This window comes from Erpetoichthys calabaricus, chromosome 7, assembly GCF_900747795.2.
Source record: "Erpetoichthys calabaricus chromosome 7, fErpCal1.3, whole genome shotgun sequence".
Classification (NCBI taxonomy): domain Eukaryota; kingdom Metazoa; phylum Chordata; class Cladistia; order Polypteriformes; family Polypteridae; genus Erpetoichthys; species Erpetoichthys calabaricus.
In genome coordinates this window covers 8,157,707-8,176,744 of record NC_041400.2, presented here as the reverse complement: position 1 = coordinate 8,176,744, position 19,038 = coordinate 8,157,707, and the positions used below count along the sequence as shown (strand labels likewise).

The following is a 19,038-nucleotide window of genomic DNA, read 5'->3' as shown; positions in this document are numbered from 1 at the left end:
TGGAGTGGTGGCTCTGAGGCTAAGGATCTGCACCAGTATCCAGAAGGTTCTGGTTCGAATCCCCATTATTGCCAAAAAGAGATCCTACTCTGCTGGGCCCTTGAGCAAAGCCCTTAACCTCTAATTGTTCCAGGAGTGCTGAGCAATGGCTGAACCTGCACTCTAATCACAAGGAGTATGAGAAAATGAACAAATTCCTAATGCAAGAAATTGTATAAGGCAAAATAAAGAAAACAAATATATATATAAATATACAGTACTGTGTAAAAGTTTTAGGCAGGTGTGAAAAAATGCTGTAAACAAAGAATGCTTTCAGAAATATAAATAAATAATGATTGTTTATTGTTATCAATTTACAAAATGCAAAGTGAGCGAACAAAAGAGAAATCTAAATCAAATCAATATTTGGTGTTCCTACCTTTTGCCTTCAAACCAGCATCAATTCTTATAGGTCCACTTGCACAAAGTCAGGGATTTTGTAGGATTCTAGTCAGGTGTCTGATCAACCAATTCTACCAAACAGGTGCTAATGATCATCAATGTCACACGTAGGTTGAAACACAGTCATTAACTGAAACAGAAACAGCTTCAAACTGGGTGAGGAACAGCCAAACTCTGCTACCAAGGTGAGGTTGTGGAAGACAGTTTCATGTCATGGCGAGATTGAGCACAACAACAAGACACAAGGTAGTTCTACTGCATCAGCAAGGTCTCTCCCAGACAAAGATTTCAAAGCAGACTGGGGTTTCAAGATGTGCTGTTCAAGCTCTTTTGAAGAAGCACAAAGAAATGGGCAACGTTGAGGATTGTAGACGCAGTGGTCGGCCATGGAAACTTAGTGCAGCAGATGAAAGACACATCAAGCTTATTACCCATGGAAATTGGAAGATGTCCAGCAGTGCCATCAGCTCAGAACTGGCAGAAACCAGTGGGACCCAGGTACACCCATCTACGGTCTGGAGAAGTCTGGCCAGAAGTGGTCTTCATGGAAGAGTTGCAGCCAAAAAGCCATACCTCCGATGTGGAAACAAGGCCAAGCGACTCAAGTATGCACGAAAACATAGGAACTGGGGTGCAGAAAAATGGCAGCAGGTGCTCTGGACTGATGAGTCAAAATTTGAAATATTTGGCTGTAGCAGAAGGCAGTTTGTTCATCGAAGGGCTGGAGAGCGGTACAATAATGAGTGTCTGCAGGCAACAGTGAAGCATGGTGTAGGTTCCTTGAACGGTTGGGGCTGCATTTCTGCAAATGGAGTTGGAGATTTGGTCAGGATTAATGGTGTTCTCAATGCTGAGAAATACAGGCAGATACTTATCCATCATGCAATACCATCATGATTGGCCCCAAATTTATTCTGCAGCAGGACAATGACCTCAAACATACAGCCAAAGTCATTAAGAACTATCTTCAGCGTAAAGAAGAACAAGAAGTCCTGGAAGTGATGGTATGGCCCTCACAGAGCCCTGATCTCAACATCATCAAGTGTGTCTGGGATTACATGAAGAGACAGAAGGATGTGAGGAAGCCTACATCCACAGAAGATCTGTGGTTAGTTCTCCAAGATGTTTGGAACAACCTACCAGCCGAGTTCCTTCAAAAACTGCGTGCAAGTGTACCTAGAAGAATTGATGCTGTTTTGAAGGCAAAGGGTGGTCACACCAAATATTGATTTGATTTAGATTTCTCTTTTGTTCATTCAATGCATTTTTTTGATTGATGAAAATAAATGATTAACACTTCCATTTTTGAAAGCATTCTTTGTTTACAGCATTTTTTCACACCTGCCTAAAACTTTTGCACAGTACTATATATATATATATATATATATATACAGTGGGTACGGAAAGTATTCAGACCCCCTTCAATTTTTCACTCTTTGTCATATTGCAGCCATTTGCTAAAATCATTTAAATTAATTTTTTTCCTCATTAATGTACACACAGCACCCCATATTGACAGACAAAAAAAGAATTTTTGAAATTGTTGCAGATTTATTAAAAAAGAAAAACTGAAATATCACATGGTCCTAAGTATTCAGACCCTTTGCTCAGTATTTAGTAGAAGCACCCTTTTGAGCTAATACAGCCATGAGTCTTCTTGGGAAAGATCCTCTCCAGTTCTGTCAGGTTGGATGGTAAACGTTGGTGGACAGCCATTTTTAGGTCTCTCCAGAGATGCTCAATTGGGTTTAAGTCAGGGCTCTTAAGTCAGGGCTCTGGCTGGGCCATTCAAGAACAGTCACAGAGTTGTTGTGAAGCCACTCCTTCGTTATTTTAGCTGTGTGCTTAGGGTCATTGTCTTGTTGGAAGGTAAACCTTCGGCCCAGTCTGAGGTCCTTAGCACTCTGGAGAAGGTTTTTGTCCAGGATATCCCTGTACTTGGCCGCATTCATCTTTCCCTCGATTGCAACAAGTCGTCCTGTCCCTGCAGCTGAAAAACACCCCCACAGCATGATGCTGCCACCACCATGCTTTACTGTGGGGACTGTATTGGACAAGTGATGAGCAGTGCCTGGTTGTCTCCTCACTGTATATCAGAGTTTCACTGGATGTCCTTATTTCTTTAGTTAGTACTACTTACTGCATTACTATGGCGGCACACAATAAAGGGTTTAGGACTGAACCTTGATGTATTCCCAATTTCATGCTAAAACTCTCGTTGATATCCATGAAAACATGAGATTAAATATTTTTCACACATACGGTAAGTATTAAATAAAAATGTATAATTTTGGGCGGTGTATTATCCCTTTATCTTAAGATATCCGCCATCCTCACAGGTGGCGCAGTGGTAGTGCTGCTGCTTTGCAGTAAGGAGATTGTGGGTTCTCTCGCCGGGTCCTCCCTGTGTGGAGATCGCTTTGAGTAGTGAAAAAAGCGCTATATAAATGTAAAGAATTATTATCATTAAGAGGGTTGTTTGAATGCCATAATACTAGGTGATATGAACAGCACAATGCCACGTGGTTTCAACACCATGACATTCACCTCAAGAGCAGCGAGGTGGGTATGCCAGTGTTGTGTGGGGCGTACGCTCGGCTCCTTTCCTTATTCTCTATGTAAAATGACTTTGGCTACAAACGTCAAGGTACCGGTCACACGTTCACTCTACCTGTGCATGAGTCTCGTTTTCTTCAATCTGAGCTTTCAGTGCATCGTATTCAGCATTCAGCTTCTTCATAACCTTCTTAAAGGTGTCGCATCGTTTGGTTAAAGTCACTCTGTCCTCTTGCAGTTTCTAAAAACAAGAATAAGATAAAGTGAGGTGATGATTTTGCTTTAGCAAATAGTAAAAGAAACTTGCAATTACAAAAAGAAGTAAAAAATAATGTTAGAAAAATCCCTAACAGAGGCAAGAGTAAATGAAATTACCATATATACTCGTGTTTAAGTTCTCCCGTGGATAAGTCGGGGTCTAATTTTACAGTATAATTTCTGGTATTTTATAATGTTGGTCGTATAAGTCGAAAGCGGAAAGCTCACGCTCATGATCTGCTAACGCCCACCTGAAAGAGTAACCATGGAGCACACGGCCTTTATTTCAAAGTATTGTGCCTACGCGACCACACGGTGATACCCGAACTCTTCCGAAGCGATGTTTGAACTGTTTTGTGTTTTTTGTATCTCACACCCTCATACCCCTTTATCGTAAGAGCATCCCTTATCTACGATGGAGCGTTCGATCAGAAGAAAACATGAAGCTGGTTTTAAATTAAACGTCGTTGAAGTAGGGAAAGAAATTGGTAACTGTGCTGCTACAACAAAATTCGATGCGTCTGAGAAACTGACGTGAGATTGGAGGAGGCAAGAAGATGAAAAAAAATTGTAAATGTCACATTTTTGAATGGGTGATCGATTTTTTTGGGTTTCAAGACCCAACTTATACGCTGAGTATGTACGGTAGTAGGGCGGCACAGTGGTAACGCTGCTGCCTCACAGTTAGGAGACTTGGGTTTGCTTCCCAGGTCCTCCCTGCATGGAGTCTGCATGTTCTCCCCGTGTCTGTGTGGGTTTCCTCCCACAGTCCAAAGACGTGCAGGTTAGAATAGAATAGAATGTCTTTTATTGTCACTATACACATGTACAATGAAATTAAAAGCAGCTCCTTCAGTGCAGACATATATGTAGAACACAAGTAAATAAACAAATAAACAAATGGTGCAAAAAGTTGCAAAAAAAAGTTCTGCGACGCTATATACAAATGGAAAGAATAATAACTAAATCCGAGTTATTGCACATTATTTAAATACTGAAAAGAATAAATAACTATTGCACTATTGGGTTATTGCACATAATTTAAATATTGCACAATAATAATGATCATGTACAGCGAGTAGTGGATGTTGGACCCTGAGAGTAATGATATTGTACAATATACAGCTATTACACAGTTATTATCAGTACCATTTAGATATTGGATATTGCACAGTTGATGGATAGAAGGAAGTCCAGCGGTTGGGGGGTTAGACTGTGTAGTCAGTGCATGTGTGAGTTTAGAATGGTTATGGCTTTTGGGAAAAACTGTTCTTGAGTCTGTTTGTCCTTGTTGTGATGCACCTGTAGCGCCTCCCTGAGGGCAGCAGGTCAAACAGATCAGAGCCAGGGTGGGAGCTGTCCTTAATGATGTTTTAATGCTCTGCTGAGGCAGCGGGAGGTGTAAATGTCCATCAAGGAGGGGAGAGGGCAGCCGATGATCTTCTGTGCTGTCTTTACTACTCGCTGAAGCCTCTCCCTGTCTGCCATGGTGCAGCTGCCGTACCATACTGTGATACAATACGTCAGCAGGTGCGTTGGCGATCCTAAACTGTCCCTAGTGTGTGCTTGGTGTGTATGTGTGCGTGTCCTGCAGTGGGCTGGCACCCTGCCCGGGGATTTGTTCCTGCCTTGCGCCCTGTGCTGGCTGGGATTGGCTCCAGCAGATCCCCGTGACCCTGTGTTAGGATATAGCAGGTTGGACAATGATGGACTAACTGGGTTCCACTTCTTTTCTTTTGCCAGTTGGAGCACAGGCGGGTGAAGTGACTTATTCAGGGTCACACAGTGTCAGTGGTGGGATTTGAACCCACAGCCTCAGGGTTTGAACATCTGGTGGCGCTTAAAGGGGCTGCTCTCAACTGGTTCAGCTCGTTATCTTACTGGTAGACACTTTCCAGTGTCTTTCGACTCCTCTTTCTCATCTGCTGCTCCTGGTAAATGTGGTGTTCCTCAGGGATCCATTTTGGGCCTTATTTAATTTTCTAGATATTTTCATCCTATTGGAGCCATTTTCAACAACAACAACATTTATTTCTACAGCATGTTTTCATGAAAATGATGGAGCTCAAAGTGCTTTTACAAGATGAAGAAAGAAAAAATAAAAATAAGATTAGGCAATACTAAGTAACAAAGAATAAAGGAAGGTCCAATGGCCAGGAGGACAGAAAAAAAACAAACTCCAGAGGGCAAACTCCACGCAGGGAGGACCCGGGAAGCGAACCCGGGTCTCCTTACTGCGAAGCAGCAGCACTACCACTGCGTCACCATGCCGCCCCAGAAGTGGAACCCATTGTATCTCAAATGTTGTTAAGTCGCTTTGGATAAAGGAATTGGGTTGATCTCCGGCCTGATCCATGGTCACAAGAGAATCTTAACCAATAGGGAGGCACCGCTGTAACCAAGAGACAGGAACGGATCACGTGATGTGTGAATGTGTGTACTTTGAGGTCATGTGACACATCAATAGCAAAAAAAGATTATGGGTAATAAAAAAGTAAAAAAAGTAGAAGCATCCCACCCTCGTGACCCTCTTCTGGATAAGCGGGTTTAGAAAATGGGTGGGTGGCTGGATTTTAGAATGTGACTCACTGTCCCAAAAACAGGCAGTGTGACAACCAACCAAACAAAAGAAACCAGTCCAGCTTTCATAGCAGTTACCCAAAATCCCTGAAGGCATCTGAATGTCGCGCCATGCAGACTTTTTTTCTTGCCCAGCTCATTTAGGGGCCGAGCAAAATGTGAAGTCAGCACTGCAGGGCACCCCCCTGACAGCCCGCTCTGCGCCTCGCAGGAATGTTTCTTTTTCATTGAATCATTTTGATCCACCGAGGTTGAAAAACTACAAATTAGCAAAGTTTGCCAAAAGAAAAAAAAAAACCAAACCCCCGTGGGATGGATACCTGCTTCGGCTGGGACTCTCGCCATCTGTGATAACATTTCTTAGCAGTTAAAATGTGCTTCCTGGTGTCAAACATTTCATTGGGACCCACATCCTGTTTGACAGCAAGTGTGCACTCCACATCCTGCTCGGCGAGGTGCAATGGCAAAAGGTTCCTCAGTGTTGACAGCTCAGCTGGCATCCAGTATGGCGTGTGTGAGCGGCACATTTCACTGTTAACACTGGAAGGCTCCACGTGTTGCCTTAGCACAACATAACACTGCTTCATTTACTTCTGTTCAATAAAAGATCTCACACAAGACGGCTCCCCCCTGAATTTGCCCCGTTAAGAGATTTATGCCGCTGTTATGACACACAGTGCCTATAAAAAGTATTCACCCCCTTAGACATTTTCACACTTTATTTAGTTGTATGGTACGGAGTGGATTTAATTTGGGTTGTTTGACGCTCATCAGTAGAAAAAGACTCTTTAACATCAAAGTGGAAACAGGTCTCTGCATAGTGGCCTCAAGTCAAGTTAGGGAGCATGCACTGGTATAGTGCGTTGCCGCACCCACTACACAACGAAACAACTCGGGTTCCCAGTTTGCAACCCCCCAGGCAGACACGCGGTCCAGTCCCACCCTCCGGAAATGACCCTCTATCTGCCGCAGCCAGGTGTTACGTGGGCGACCCCTTGGTCTGGTCCAGCCACTCGGGTCTCCAGCAATGAGGATCTTATGAGCTGGATCACCCTCTGGGAAACGCGCCACATGGCTGTAGTGCCATAACTGATGCTCCCTCACAATGCAGTTAATGTGCCTCATTCGGGACTCCGTGTGCAACATAAGGTCAAATCAACAGTACCCAAGGATTTTCCGGAGAGACACAGAACTAAAGGAGTCCAGTCTTCATCTCAGGTCACTGGTTAGCATCCATGTCTCGCAACCATATAGCAAGACAGGAAGCACCAGGACTCTAAAGACTTTGGACCTTCATCCTTTTGCATAGATATCGGGAGCAGAACACACCCCTTTCCAGTGACCTCATGACCCCCCGTGCACTCCCAATCCGTCTACTGACTTCATAGGAAGAGTCACCAGAAACATGAATGTCACTGCCAAGGTAAGTAAACCTCTCGAGGAGGTCGACACTCTCTCTGCAGACAGACACACTGCTGATGGCCATGCCCAAGAGGTCATTAAAGGCCTGGCACTTGGTGTTTATCAGGACCCTCGCAAGCCCAGACACTCAGACTCCTCGCTCAGTCTCTCAAGACCCAAAATCAGAGCATCCATTGACACAGTGAAGATCACAGCATCGTCAGCAAAGTCAAGATCAGTGAATCCTTCTTCACCAACAGATGCCCCACAGCCGCTGGACCCCACGACCCTGCCCAACACCCAGTCCATACAAGCATTGAACAGAGTAGGAGCAGAACAGACCCCTGACAAACCCCAGAATCAACTGGGAAAAATGCAGAGCTTCTGCCTCCACTCTGCACAGCACTCCCAGTACCAGTGTACAGGCCAGCCATGATATCCAGAAACCTTGAGGGGATCCCGCAAACCCTCAGGATGTCCCACAGGGCAGCTCGATCAACTGAGTCGAACACTTTGTGAAAATCGACAAAGGCTGCAAAGAAACTCTGCTGATATTCGCATTTGCGCTCCATGAGAACCCTCAGTGCCAGGATGCAGTCGATTGCAGACTTCTTAGGCGTAAAACCAGACTGTTCCGGTCACACTGCATTTGTCAATCCAACAGATGACTCATCACAAGCATTAACACAAATCCCATACCAAATGGCGTATAGTTCACACGTATGTATTGTATTCCAACAGGCGGCACAGCACACATATGGTGGTGCAGTGTTAGTGCTGCTGCTTTGCAGTAAGGAGACTGTGGGCTCGCTTCCTGGGTCCTCCCTGTGTGGAGAGTGCTTTGAGTAGTGAGAAAAGCGCTATATAAATGTAAAGAATTATTATTAAATATTTGTAGCAACACATTTTATTTCTACAAATGTTACTAAGGTGCCATCTGTTGGAATGAGATTTATTATTACATGCATTGCAAAATATATTCCAAAAGATGGCGCACTGCAAGCATTAGCACCGAGGTCTAATTTGAATTCTTAATTTTCAACCCGTCACAGGCAGACAGCACTGTGAGTTCATTTATATTTCTATTAACTAATCAATAGATGTTGTTGGTTTCCACATATGCTAACCTGTTTCTGCTTTGTTTTCTGTGTGTTTAAACAAATTGGTGTCTTTATTTGTACTAATTGTGTATTAGGTGATTTGTAAAATTGATACTTGCATTCTATCTGAGAACTTGTCACAGTGCTCTGCACCTGTGCTCAGTTTACAGCGCTATACAAAAATAAAATAGACTGAATTAAATCGACTTCCCTAGTCTTCTTAATCCAGTGCAGGATCACAAGAGTACTGAGCATGTCCAGTATGAGCAGTATGGCCTGCCTGGCAGTAGCCAGATCTGGACAGGCAACTGTCACTCTGTCACATTTAGAATCTCAAAAAAACCTCACAATTTTAGGATGTGGGAATAAAGGCAATGAAGACACAAGAAGAACATGCAAACACCACACAGGCACTAAATGGGAATGTCGACCCAACACTCTAAAGCCGTAACCCACGTAGATGACCCATGTAAACAGGACAAATAAGCAGCTTTATAATAAAGGCATAGCAGTGCAGAGACGGTACCTTCTTCTTTTCCTCTCCAGCTGTCTTCAGCGCATCCAGGTTATTATACGTCTCAAGACCCTCTGTCATTTGCTCGATCTTCTCCTTCAGAGAGCTCAGCTCCGTGTTTATCTTGCTCTCTAACTGTTCTACCTTCTGGAGATCCTGCTGCAGCCGCTGACTCTCTGAGAAAAGTGAAGTAAGGAATAAGAGTCGTTGTTCATTGTTCAATACACTAAATATTACAATGAAATACAGCTAAGCAATGTCCAGGGTCACAGACATAAATCCTCATTGCTTAAGGGACAGAATCGATTAATGTGCTATCTGTGTGCGTGTGTACATACGCTAGTGAGTCAATCCCTGTTTAAGGACAAAAATGAAAGTTTTGTCAAAAATGGGACATTCAGTCCAACCTGAGGCAGGAATCTCTAGTCACTTAATTGTTTAAAAAAGTAAATTCAACATCTAAACGTCTGCAGAGTAACATAAAATGTCCTTATATTTGTTTCAGTGGAAAGACGATGAGACACAAGCTAAGAAGTTAATTCAACAAAATACAAAATTGGAAGCCATCATGAAATATCCCCTCCACCCTCCCTAAACTATACAGAGTAAGTAACATGCAAAAAAATGATAATTTTTGGGTGAAATATCCCTTTAAAGGTAATTACTCTTATTTGTATCTTAAAAATTAAGATTTTAATTAGATAGATAGATAGATAGATAGATAGATAGATAGATAGATAGATAGATAGATAGATAGATAGATAGATAGATAGATAGATAGATAGATAGATAGAAAAGGCACAATATAATAGACATTTTAACACAGTTGGCAAGACTAGACAGACAGACAGACAGACAGAAAGATAGATAGATATGAAATGCACTATATAATAGATATTTTAGCGTAGTTGGTAGGATTAGACAGATAGATAGATAGATAGATTTTAATTAAATTAACATTTTAATAAATAGGAGCCAACTAGAAAAAAAATGCACCACAAGAAATTAAATAAAACAAAGTAGAGTAACAAAAATATTCAGACAGGAAAGTTAGAAGAACATGAAGTACTGAATTTGTAATTCCTTCAAAGAAAGAAATGACTAAATAACCAAGGGACCAGAGAAAAACTGACTAACAAAAACAAATAAACAAAGGACTCCAACTTAAGGAAAAACTAATGAAACATGAAGAAAATTGTAAATTTCTTAAGACCCTGAATGAAATACCAAAAGTGTTCATTATAACCAGAATGGTCAGAGCAAAATTACAATTTACAAGAAATTCATAATTCCCCTAATCGAGACAACGCTCTAAATCCTTCTGTCTACACAATATGAATTGAATGTGTTCAAAGCACACTTGTACTGTATAGTTTTTAAAGCTCAGAAAAGCCCCCTCAGAGAGCTTTGGGCCAAATTGCAAAGCCACAGCAGGGATTTTTGCTCTGACTGGTTCTTAAATCCCCCTCAGGTGACTGCATTACTAACTGCAGCAGCAAACTAGAGGCCCCTATGCCTTTAGCCTCCAAGCTAAATGGAGAGTAAACAATTAAAAGTGAGTAAAAGGACCCAGAGATACAACAGGAGGTAACGGTATGGCCTGAGTTAAGGTGAAAATACAAATCTGACATGATGGTGCAGAACGCCTCCAGTGGTCTTCTAAAACTAAAATCCTGCCAGTCAAATCTTATGATTTCTCTCCAAGGTGGCGTTTAAGAAACTAAAATATAGTAAAGCAGCAGTTTGCTTTCTTGCATCTTGAGGGAACCTGAGAAGGAAAAACACGTGGGTAAACAGATCACAGAGTTGAGTATTTAAACAGGACATGAAAGCAGTGTGTACTCGGACTTAGCTGTACAATCGTAGGAAATGTGCAGAGGTTCTCATAGATGTTATTGTTCAGCATTTGTTTCTGTGCAGATGTGTCTCTTTAGAACTCCTTTACCTAGAAGGTACTATGGACACCTGTATCAAGTGATACACGCAGTATATCATTAGTTAGTAGTCAGTTTTGGATGTTTTAGCTCACACTTTTATTGTACAGTGAGGCTGTACTAAGAATGAAGGACAGTTCTTGATTAACCTGTGCAAATGCATATACAGAATCCTAGATATAAAGTTAAAAGGATTACATTTAGAATTATGAGCCAACACAAGGAATCAACTTGACAGCAAAATCAAACAGCTGTAATACATTACTGTTAGGTTTTTAAAATCATTCTATTTCTGACTTACAGTTAAAATGTTGGAATACAGTGGGAAACTGTGATTAAGCCAAGCTCTTACAAATGTCTATGCTGTCTTAAATCTAACATTTGAAATCCTCCTTTTCGCACACTAAGTTATGAATGGCTTCAACCCACAGCTTGCCAATGCCCAGAACACACTCTGTGTTTACAAGGTAAGGCTTGATGGATGAGGTGTCCAGGACTCTAAAAATATCCAAATCTTATTATGTGATATCATCCACTGTTAAATTCTGCTCCGTACTTCTAAAATTTTTATTTTTTATTTCTAAAAAAATTTTTATTTTATACAGTATTGAGGATTTGTTCTCATCTGTGTATTGTATTGTATTGGCCCCCTTCTTTTCACACCCACTGCATGCCCAACCTACCTGGAAAGGGGTCTCTCTTTGAACTGCCTTTCCTGACGTTTCTTCCATTTTTTCCCTACTAGGTTTTTTTTGGGAGTTTTTCCTCGTCTTCTTAGAGAGCCAAGGCTGGGGGGCTGTCAAGAGGCAGGGCCTGTTAAAGCCCATTGCGGCACTTCCTGTGTGATTTTTGGCTATACAAAAATAAACAGTATTGTATTGTATTGTTAGGCCTTCTAAGAGTTCCATGAATAAATTAAATGTCTGCAGGAAGCAAAGTGTTTCTGTACAGAGCTTCCAAAGCCTGGAATGATCTGCCTGACCGGTGCTCTCAAAATGTAAAAGGAGCAGTGAAGGCCAACAACACGTGAGACAAACAGAGCGGCAGCCGTTACCAAGCCTGTCTCTTTCCTTTCTATCTCTCTCAGTAACAACGCTTTCTCTCCCCGGCCTGACCCAATGCCACATACTCAGTCCACGCCACAGCACACTGTTAGGTGCGGCGGGGCAGACAGCTGAGCTCCGTCAGACCCCCTTGGGAGATTTATTTTCACCTGGGCCCAATTAGACTGAAGATTATTTTGTTTTGTTTTTCTGGTTACCTCTATTGTGTTCCTAGCTTGTCTAAATTTACATTAATCACTCGAACTATTAAAATACATAATTATGAAAGGCACAGTATAACAGATAAATAGAGAGATACATATGAACAACATTATATAATAGATAGATAGATAGATAGATAGATAGATAGATAGATAGAAAAGGCACTATATAATAGATATTTTAGCATAGTAGGTAGGATTAGACAGATAGACAGACAGACAGAAAGATAGACAGATATGAAATGCACTATATAATAGATATTTTAGCGTAGTTGGTAGGATTAGATAGATAGATAGATAGATATGAAAGGCACTATATAATAGATATTTTAATGTAGTTGCCAAGGATAGATACTTATGAAAGGCACTATATACAGTAAGTAAATTAATTAAATAGACAGATACATGCAGTATTATGAAAAGCATTATATTATAGAATATTATATTATATTATATATATGGAAAGATCTACATAGATAGCACTATGTGATAGATATGAAAGCTACCATATTTCAAATAAATTCTTAATTGTGAAAGCCACTCCAAAATGAAATCAATCAGAAATATATTTATGAAAGGCACTATATATGTGTATTAGAAAGAGAGATATAAACATCACTATATGTTATGTGTAACTATTGTAATTATGAAAAGCACTATACAAGTAAATAACAAAGACAGATAGTTATGAAAGGCACTATATAATAGATAGATATGAAAAGGTCTATATTATAGACAGATGTGCAAGGAAAGGATTTAAAAGATGGATATGGCAGGCACTATATTATACACAGACACTCTTGGTGCTGTTCTAGACTGATACATACTCAGATTATGAACAGCACAATCTATATAAATAAAATTCTTTTCGTGTCTGAAACGGAAATGACGTATGACCACGGGTAACGGAAATTACGTATGACCACAGAACATATTATAATATAGGAACTTAATATTTGTGTGAGAGTTATTTTACTGATATTGAAAAGAAGAAAAAAGACTGTTTAAATAAGGAGCTGGGAAGGCGAATGTAAAGAAGAAGCCAGCGGTAAAGCAAGTGAGACTCCGTAATAAAGACGGTTGGGCACACGGAGAAGGAGTGCCGGCTAATCTAGAAGGACGTTCGGAGCACACGGCTTTACTTTGCTTTTATGATGCGGGTGTCGGCCATGGATGGACGCTAATGCCGAGACATCCGGGTGAGACGGACTTCTTCCTTCAACAAAGGAATCGTCGCCAGGCCGGTGAGATTGCTTCTTTTACATTTAAATTCAGTATGCGAGTCTGCAGAACGTATCTGACTTGATCACTGGATTCATTGCAGATTTCCCAGGCAGTGTGAATTTAGACTTTAAAACAAAGTTAATATAAAAGAGACAGGGGAACGGTTGGGGATTGTGTGTGTGTCTAATTTATATTTGTATATAGATGTAATACAGTAATCCCTAGCTATATCGCGCTTCGACTTTCGCGGCTTCACTCTATCGCGGATTTTATATGTAAGCATATTTAAATATATATCGCGGATTTTCCGCTGGTTCGTGGGTTTCAGTGGACAATAGGTCTTTTAATTTCTGGTACATGCTTCCTCAGTTGGTTTGCCCAGGTGATTTCATACAAGGGACGCTATTAGCAGAGGGCTGAGAAGCTACCCAATCAGAGCACGTATTATGTATTAAATAAAATTCCTCAAATATATTGTGAGCACAGGGGCTGTTCGCACCCCTAGAGGATACGGCCGCTCGTCTAAAAAATGCTGAAAGATTACCTTCACATTGCTCCCTTCCTTGCTGGGCTTAGTTGTGGTTACTTTGTTGCGCGATATGCTTCCCGCACGGTGCTTCGCATACTTAAAAGCACAAAAAAGACCTATTGATTTTTGATTGTTTGCTTTTCTCTCTCTCTGACATTCTCTGCTCCTGTCGCACACTCCATTGAAGAGGAAGATATGTTTGCATTCTTTTAATTGTGAGACGGAACTGTCATCTCTGTCTTGTCATGGAGCACAGTTTAAACTTTTGAAAAAGAGACAAATGTTTGTTTGCAGTGTTTGAATAACGTTCCTGTCTCTCTACAACCTCCTGTGTTTCTGTGCAAATCTGTGAACCAAGCATGACAATATAAAAATAACCATATAAACATATGGTTTGTACTTCACAGATTTTCACCTTTTGCAGGGGGTTCTGGAACGCAACCCCCACGATCGAGGAGGGATCACTGTATAGGTTTAAGTACTGTGAATATATTTGTGCTGTTTGTAAATAGGGCAATTTTCCATTTCTTTTCCTTGCTTGCTTGCTTGCTTTCTTTGCTGTTTCGCCATTTTCTGGGGAGTATATTATAGAGTGTTTAAGGGGGTGGCATATTAATTAGGGTTTGTGTAGTTAATATAGATTTGAGAAGGATTTAAAGGGTGTTTATTGTTTTGTTTGATTTATAATACATTCTTTTTTGATTGTTTAAAGAATTGTTGGGGTGATTATTTCCTTTGTATTAATTCATAAAAGACAACTCCAGATGAGGATATCAAATTGGGGCTAAGGTTCAGTTGGGTTCCACACTTAATAGAATTAATATTCCTAAGAGTAGGAGATTTTTGTGTGTGCTGGGCTCATCATTCAACTTAAGACGAACACACTATACCTTGATAGTAAAAGAAATGAAGAAAACAGCTTTGCGTCTCTCTGCTGAGCTGTAAACAATGTGAAGACGAGACCGCCTTCACCGGCGAGGAGTCGTAAGAACAAAGTGGACACTGGGAGGCACGGAATGTCGGCTTTTCCTCCGGGTCAACAGCTTCGCAGTTTCGGGCAGCGTCCTCTCTTCTCGCACTGTTTGTCACACTTCAAGTGCCCCGTCGGCTCCTGGGACAGTGCAAATCTTTGCGAATAAGTGTAATCGGCGCTATCGAAGTGGGACTCTCTTGGTAAATTGCTGTGCACGGCTACTTACTGTCCCTTAAGATGAATTCGTGTCACTAAAACCCCGCAACATTCAAGGTTGCTTTTGTGATGAATTCTTTTAAGAAAATGGAGGGTTTACATCTAAAAAGATGTACCAACCTCTTCATGTTAAGTATTAGACTTGGGAATTGTTTGGACGTTCTACCCGTTAAGCACGGAAAGGCAGCGTCCACATTTCTCAGAATAATTTTTCGCTTAAATCACAGCCACATAGTGCAAGGTTGTCAAGCAGGTAGTTTGCCCGAAACCACTGCAGTGGTACTCAATGTATCTTTACTTCTTAAATGTTAATGTTTGACTGTTTAATTTATACGTTTCTTATATCTTCTTCAAATTCTTTTATCAAAATGTTTTACTACTTAATAATTAATATTTATATAATTTCTATTTATTGTAAATGCTCTTTATTTGTTCAAAAATAACATTGGTAATTAACAAACTTATTTTATAAATACTACATTTTAGTTTTTTTTCCTTACGAAGCCACTGGGTAATCAGCTAGCAGAGGATAAATAAGGAAGGCAATTAATAATGAAAGACACTATATACTAGGTAAATAGATATAAAAAGCACCAACTTACAGACTGATGTAAAAGGCATTACAGTAATCCCTCGCTACTTCGCGGTTCACTTTTCGCGGATTCACGACTTCGCGGATTTTTAAATACAAGTGATTGCCCGCCTATCGCGGAAGTTATGTTCCAGACCCATCAGCAACAGGAGAAAATCCGTGATATAGAAAGACCATATAAATAAACATTTTTTTAGTTTAAGCCTTAAAATACCCATCCCACATGCTTTAAACACATGTAAACTTATAAAACACACTTTGTTAACACATATGATATGTGGATGTCGGCTAAGGATATGAGTAACATCTCACTATTATAAAACATTTTAACTTCACGCAAGACAAGACAGTGAGACAGGAAAATTGGTGATGTACACCTAAAAGCCTGATTGTACAGGCTTTTAAATTATTGACACGCAGAGCGACAAGCAGCACAAACCCAGCACAGTCCACTTCTCCTTAGCGTTCATTCAGCTCCCCACCCCCTTGGCAATGCGAAGTGGCAGGAGCGTACTGCGCTTCCGGGGAGGGGGGGTTTGAGCGAAGGTGAGTTCAGCTCTCACACACCCACACACACATACTCCTCGAGCAGAGCGACAAGCAGGCATTTTGGCAGAAGCAGCACAAAGTCCATTTCTGCTCAGCGTGAGTTCAGCTGCCCCCCTTCACAAAGCGAGTGCAGACACATTGACGTCTGATCGCTGCGTGCAGGCAGTGTGCAGTGTTGGTCTGAGGTGTTTAAGAATGTAGAAAGTGTTTAAGAGCATAGTAAGTGTTTATAAGAGCGTGGGAAAGGTTAACAAGAGAGTGAGAAAGGTTTATAAGAGTGTGGGAAGGGTTTATAAAGCCTTAAAATATGTATAAATAATAAAATAAATATAGGTCGCTACTTCGCGGATTTCACCTATCGCGGGGGGCTCTGGAACGTAACCCCCGCGATAGGTGAGGGATTACTGTATACTATAGATAGATATTAAGGGTGCTGTTATTGGAAAATACTGTAATTATGAAAAGTAAATTTGAAAGACAGTACATAACAGACATGAAAAGCACAGTCTTATACATAAATATATAGACTATTAATGGCACTATGTGAAAAACATGAAAGGTACTGTGAAAAGTCAGTAGATAATTAAATTAGATAGATATAAAAGGCACTATAAGATAGATAGATAGATAGATAGATAGATAGATAGATAGATAGATAGATAGATAGATAGATAGATAGATAGATAGATAGATAGGAAAGGCACTATATAATAGAGAGATAGACAGACAGACAGATAGCTAGCTAGATAGATAGATAGATAGATAGATAGATAGATAGATAGATAGGAAAGGCACTATATGTTAGATAGATAGATAGATAGATAGATAGATAGATAGATAGATAGATAGATAGATAGATAGATAGATAGATAGATAGATAGATATTTATGGTGTTTGTTATTTTGTGTCTTATTTGAACCATATTTTGTTTATAAATGTACATAGTTTGAAAATGTGTTAGATATCATTTGAAGTGTTCTGCTAACATTTATTAAATTTCTGAAAAGAAAATTCAAACAGAAGTCTTGAAGATGAATCCTAAACATTTTTCTGTAGGCTCTATTTGAATAAAACTTGTAAAAACTCTGAATCCCAAGATCCTTCAGGCCGTTTCTAACCACTCCACACTTGCCTCATATGTCTGTGACTGCTGTGCCCTCTATGGTTGGTTCCTGCCTCATGTCCCGTATTGCCCAGGTGGGCTCCAGTCCCTCCTGTGAAATCACTAAAGCAGTTACTGAGAATGGACAGATGTGCATGTTTATTTATATTAAATTTAGAAGATATTTGGTGTTGCTGGTTAAATTTGGGCTTATTAGCTCTTCGAATCGGCCCTTTAAAATATTCAGTCATTATTTGATCATTGAGATACCAGAATAACTTTGTAATTAGGATTCAAAGATATGCATATGAATGAAGATCAGAAGGTTTCCTTCTATGCAGATTTGTTTTTAAGTGCAAATTTAAAAGTAAGCTCAGCGTTATTTGATGTTTTGGTTTTGTAGGGTGTACATCGCTTTATTTTGTGCCTTGTAAGGAGGGAATTCCACCAAATGGCTACAAAACCTTGGCATTAAGAGAACAACACGCTGCAGTGCCTACAAGAAAACCTCGTGGCTTATCTTTGGAAGGTTTCTAATCACCAAGAGGTCCACCCAAACCTCAGCCCACCCCTCCACCTACACATTTTTTCTTAATTAAAGGCAAATTTCTCTTCCAACATGAAAAGCTTTGTTTAAGCAAGCAAGCAGCAGGAAGAGGATGCAACCCAGTTCCTCCTGATATGATATGAAGTCTCCGCTAGGAACCCGCCGTGTGTACACAGAGGTTCACTCGGAGCCTCGGCTCGGCTGACCTGCGCTTTATCACACACAAAGTGCCCCATCAGCAGGTTTGTTTATTTTCTCCAACTTCCTTCTGGGCGTGAGTTGTATAAACTAAGGGTTTCTTCATCTTTTGTGAAAGCCAGCATTCCTGGGCAATTGTCACCAAGTCCTGTGACTCTAAAGAGGCTTAGATGGTAAAACACTCGACACAAAGGCAATTCCTTAGTTACGACCAGGACAGTTTCCCATCTGGGACAGCTTAGAAAATGCATATATTTGGGGTTGAGATTTAAAGATGGTTTAAAACGGAATGTCCCTTAAAAATCAGAATCTTGGAATCGATAGTAAAGATAACCAACGCTTCTTGAATTTATCCCTTGACTCCATCAGTTATTCTTAACTGGAAAATGACAATGGCAGCCATAGTACAGGGCTGCCCTCTCCCTCAAGTGCAGGTCAAGGCCTACTTCTCGCTGATCGGGGTCATCTTGTTTTAAGAATAATACTAATTTATGAATGCAAAGGCAGGTTATAAGGGTCAAAGGGGAACAGACCCAATCCCAGCAGCATCAGGCCCAAGGCTGCAGTGAACCTGGACACAGTGTCAGTTCAGTACCAGGTACACTCATGTGAACACCCGCAATCCTACAGAGTCAATTCAAACCAACCTGACAAACTATATAGCGCCCTTCATACTGGAAAGCATCACGAGTGGCTTTATAAAACCAAAAATGTCACCACACATGGCCTACAGTGACTCACCCAGTGCCATATTGGGGTTTGGTGACCCAAAACATTACAGAAAATCAGGCGTTGAACAATCCACTGAAACATCCATCCATTCCTAACCTAAATCACTTACTGTATGTAGTTTGCGGGCACAGCATTGGGCACAAGGAAAGAAGCAACCCTGGAGGGGGCATCAGCACACTCACACAAGGCCCAATGTGGAGTTTATCAGTTAACATGCACACCACTGGGCTGTGGGAGGAAAGCCAGAGACCACCAACGCAGCACCATGCTGGCTCTGTAGCTGAAACAGCACCACGTAAGAACTAATGTGATACATGCAGAGCCGCCC

General features: G+C 40.8%; 1 protein-coding gene across 1 annotated transcript in view; it reads right to left on the bottom strand.

Annotated features, from left to right (window-relative positions):
- The window catches only part of ift74 (intraflagellar transport 74), a 154,900-nt gene that overhangs the window by 16,942 nt on the left and 118,920 nt on the right, over nucleotides 1–19,038 (bottom strand). The window contains exons 17-18 of the mRNA XM_028805050.2: nucleotides 8,863–9,026; nucleotides 3,113–3,238 (exon numbers count right to left, since the gene is read on the bottom strand). Of these exons, the coding sequence (XP_028660883.1) occupies nucleotides 3,113–3,238; nucleotides 8,863–9,026 (290 nt within the window). The remainder of the gene's footprint in view (nucleotides 1–3,112; nucleotides 3,239–8,862; nucleotides 9,027–19,038) is intronic.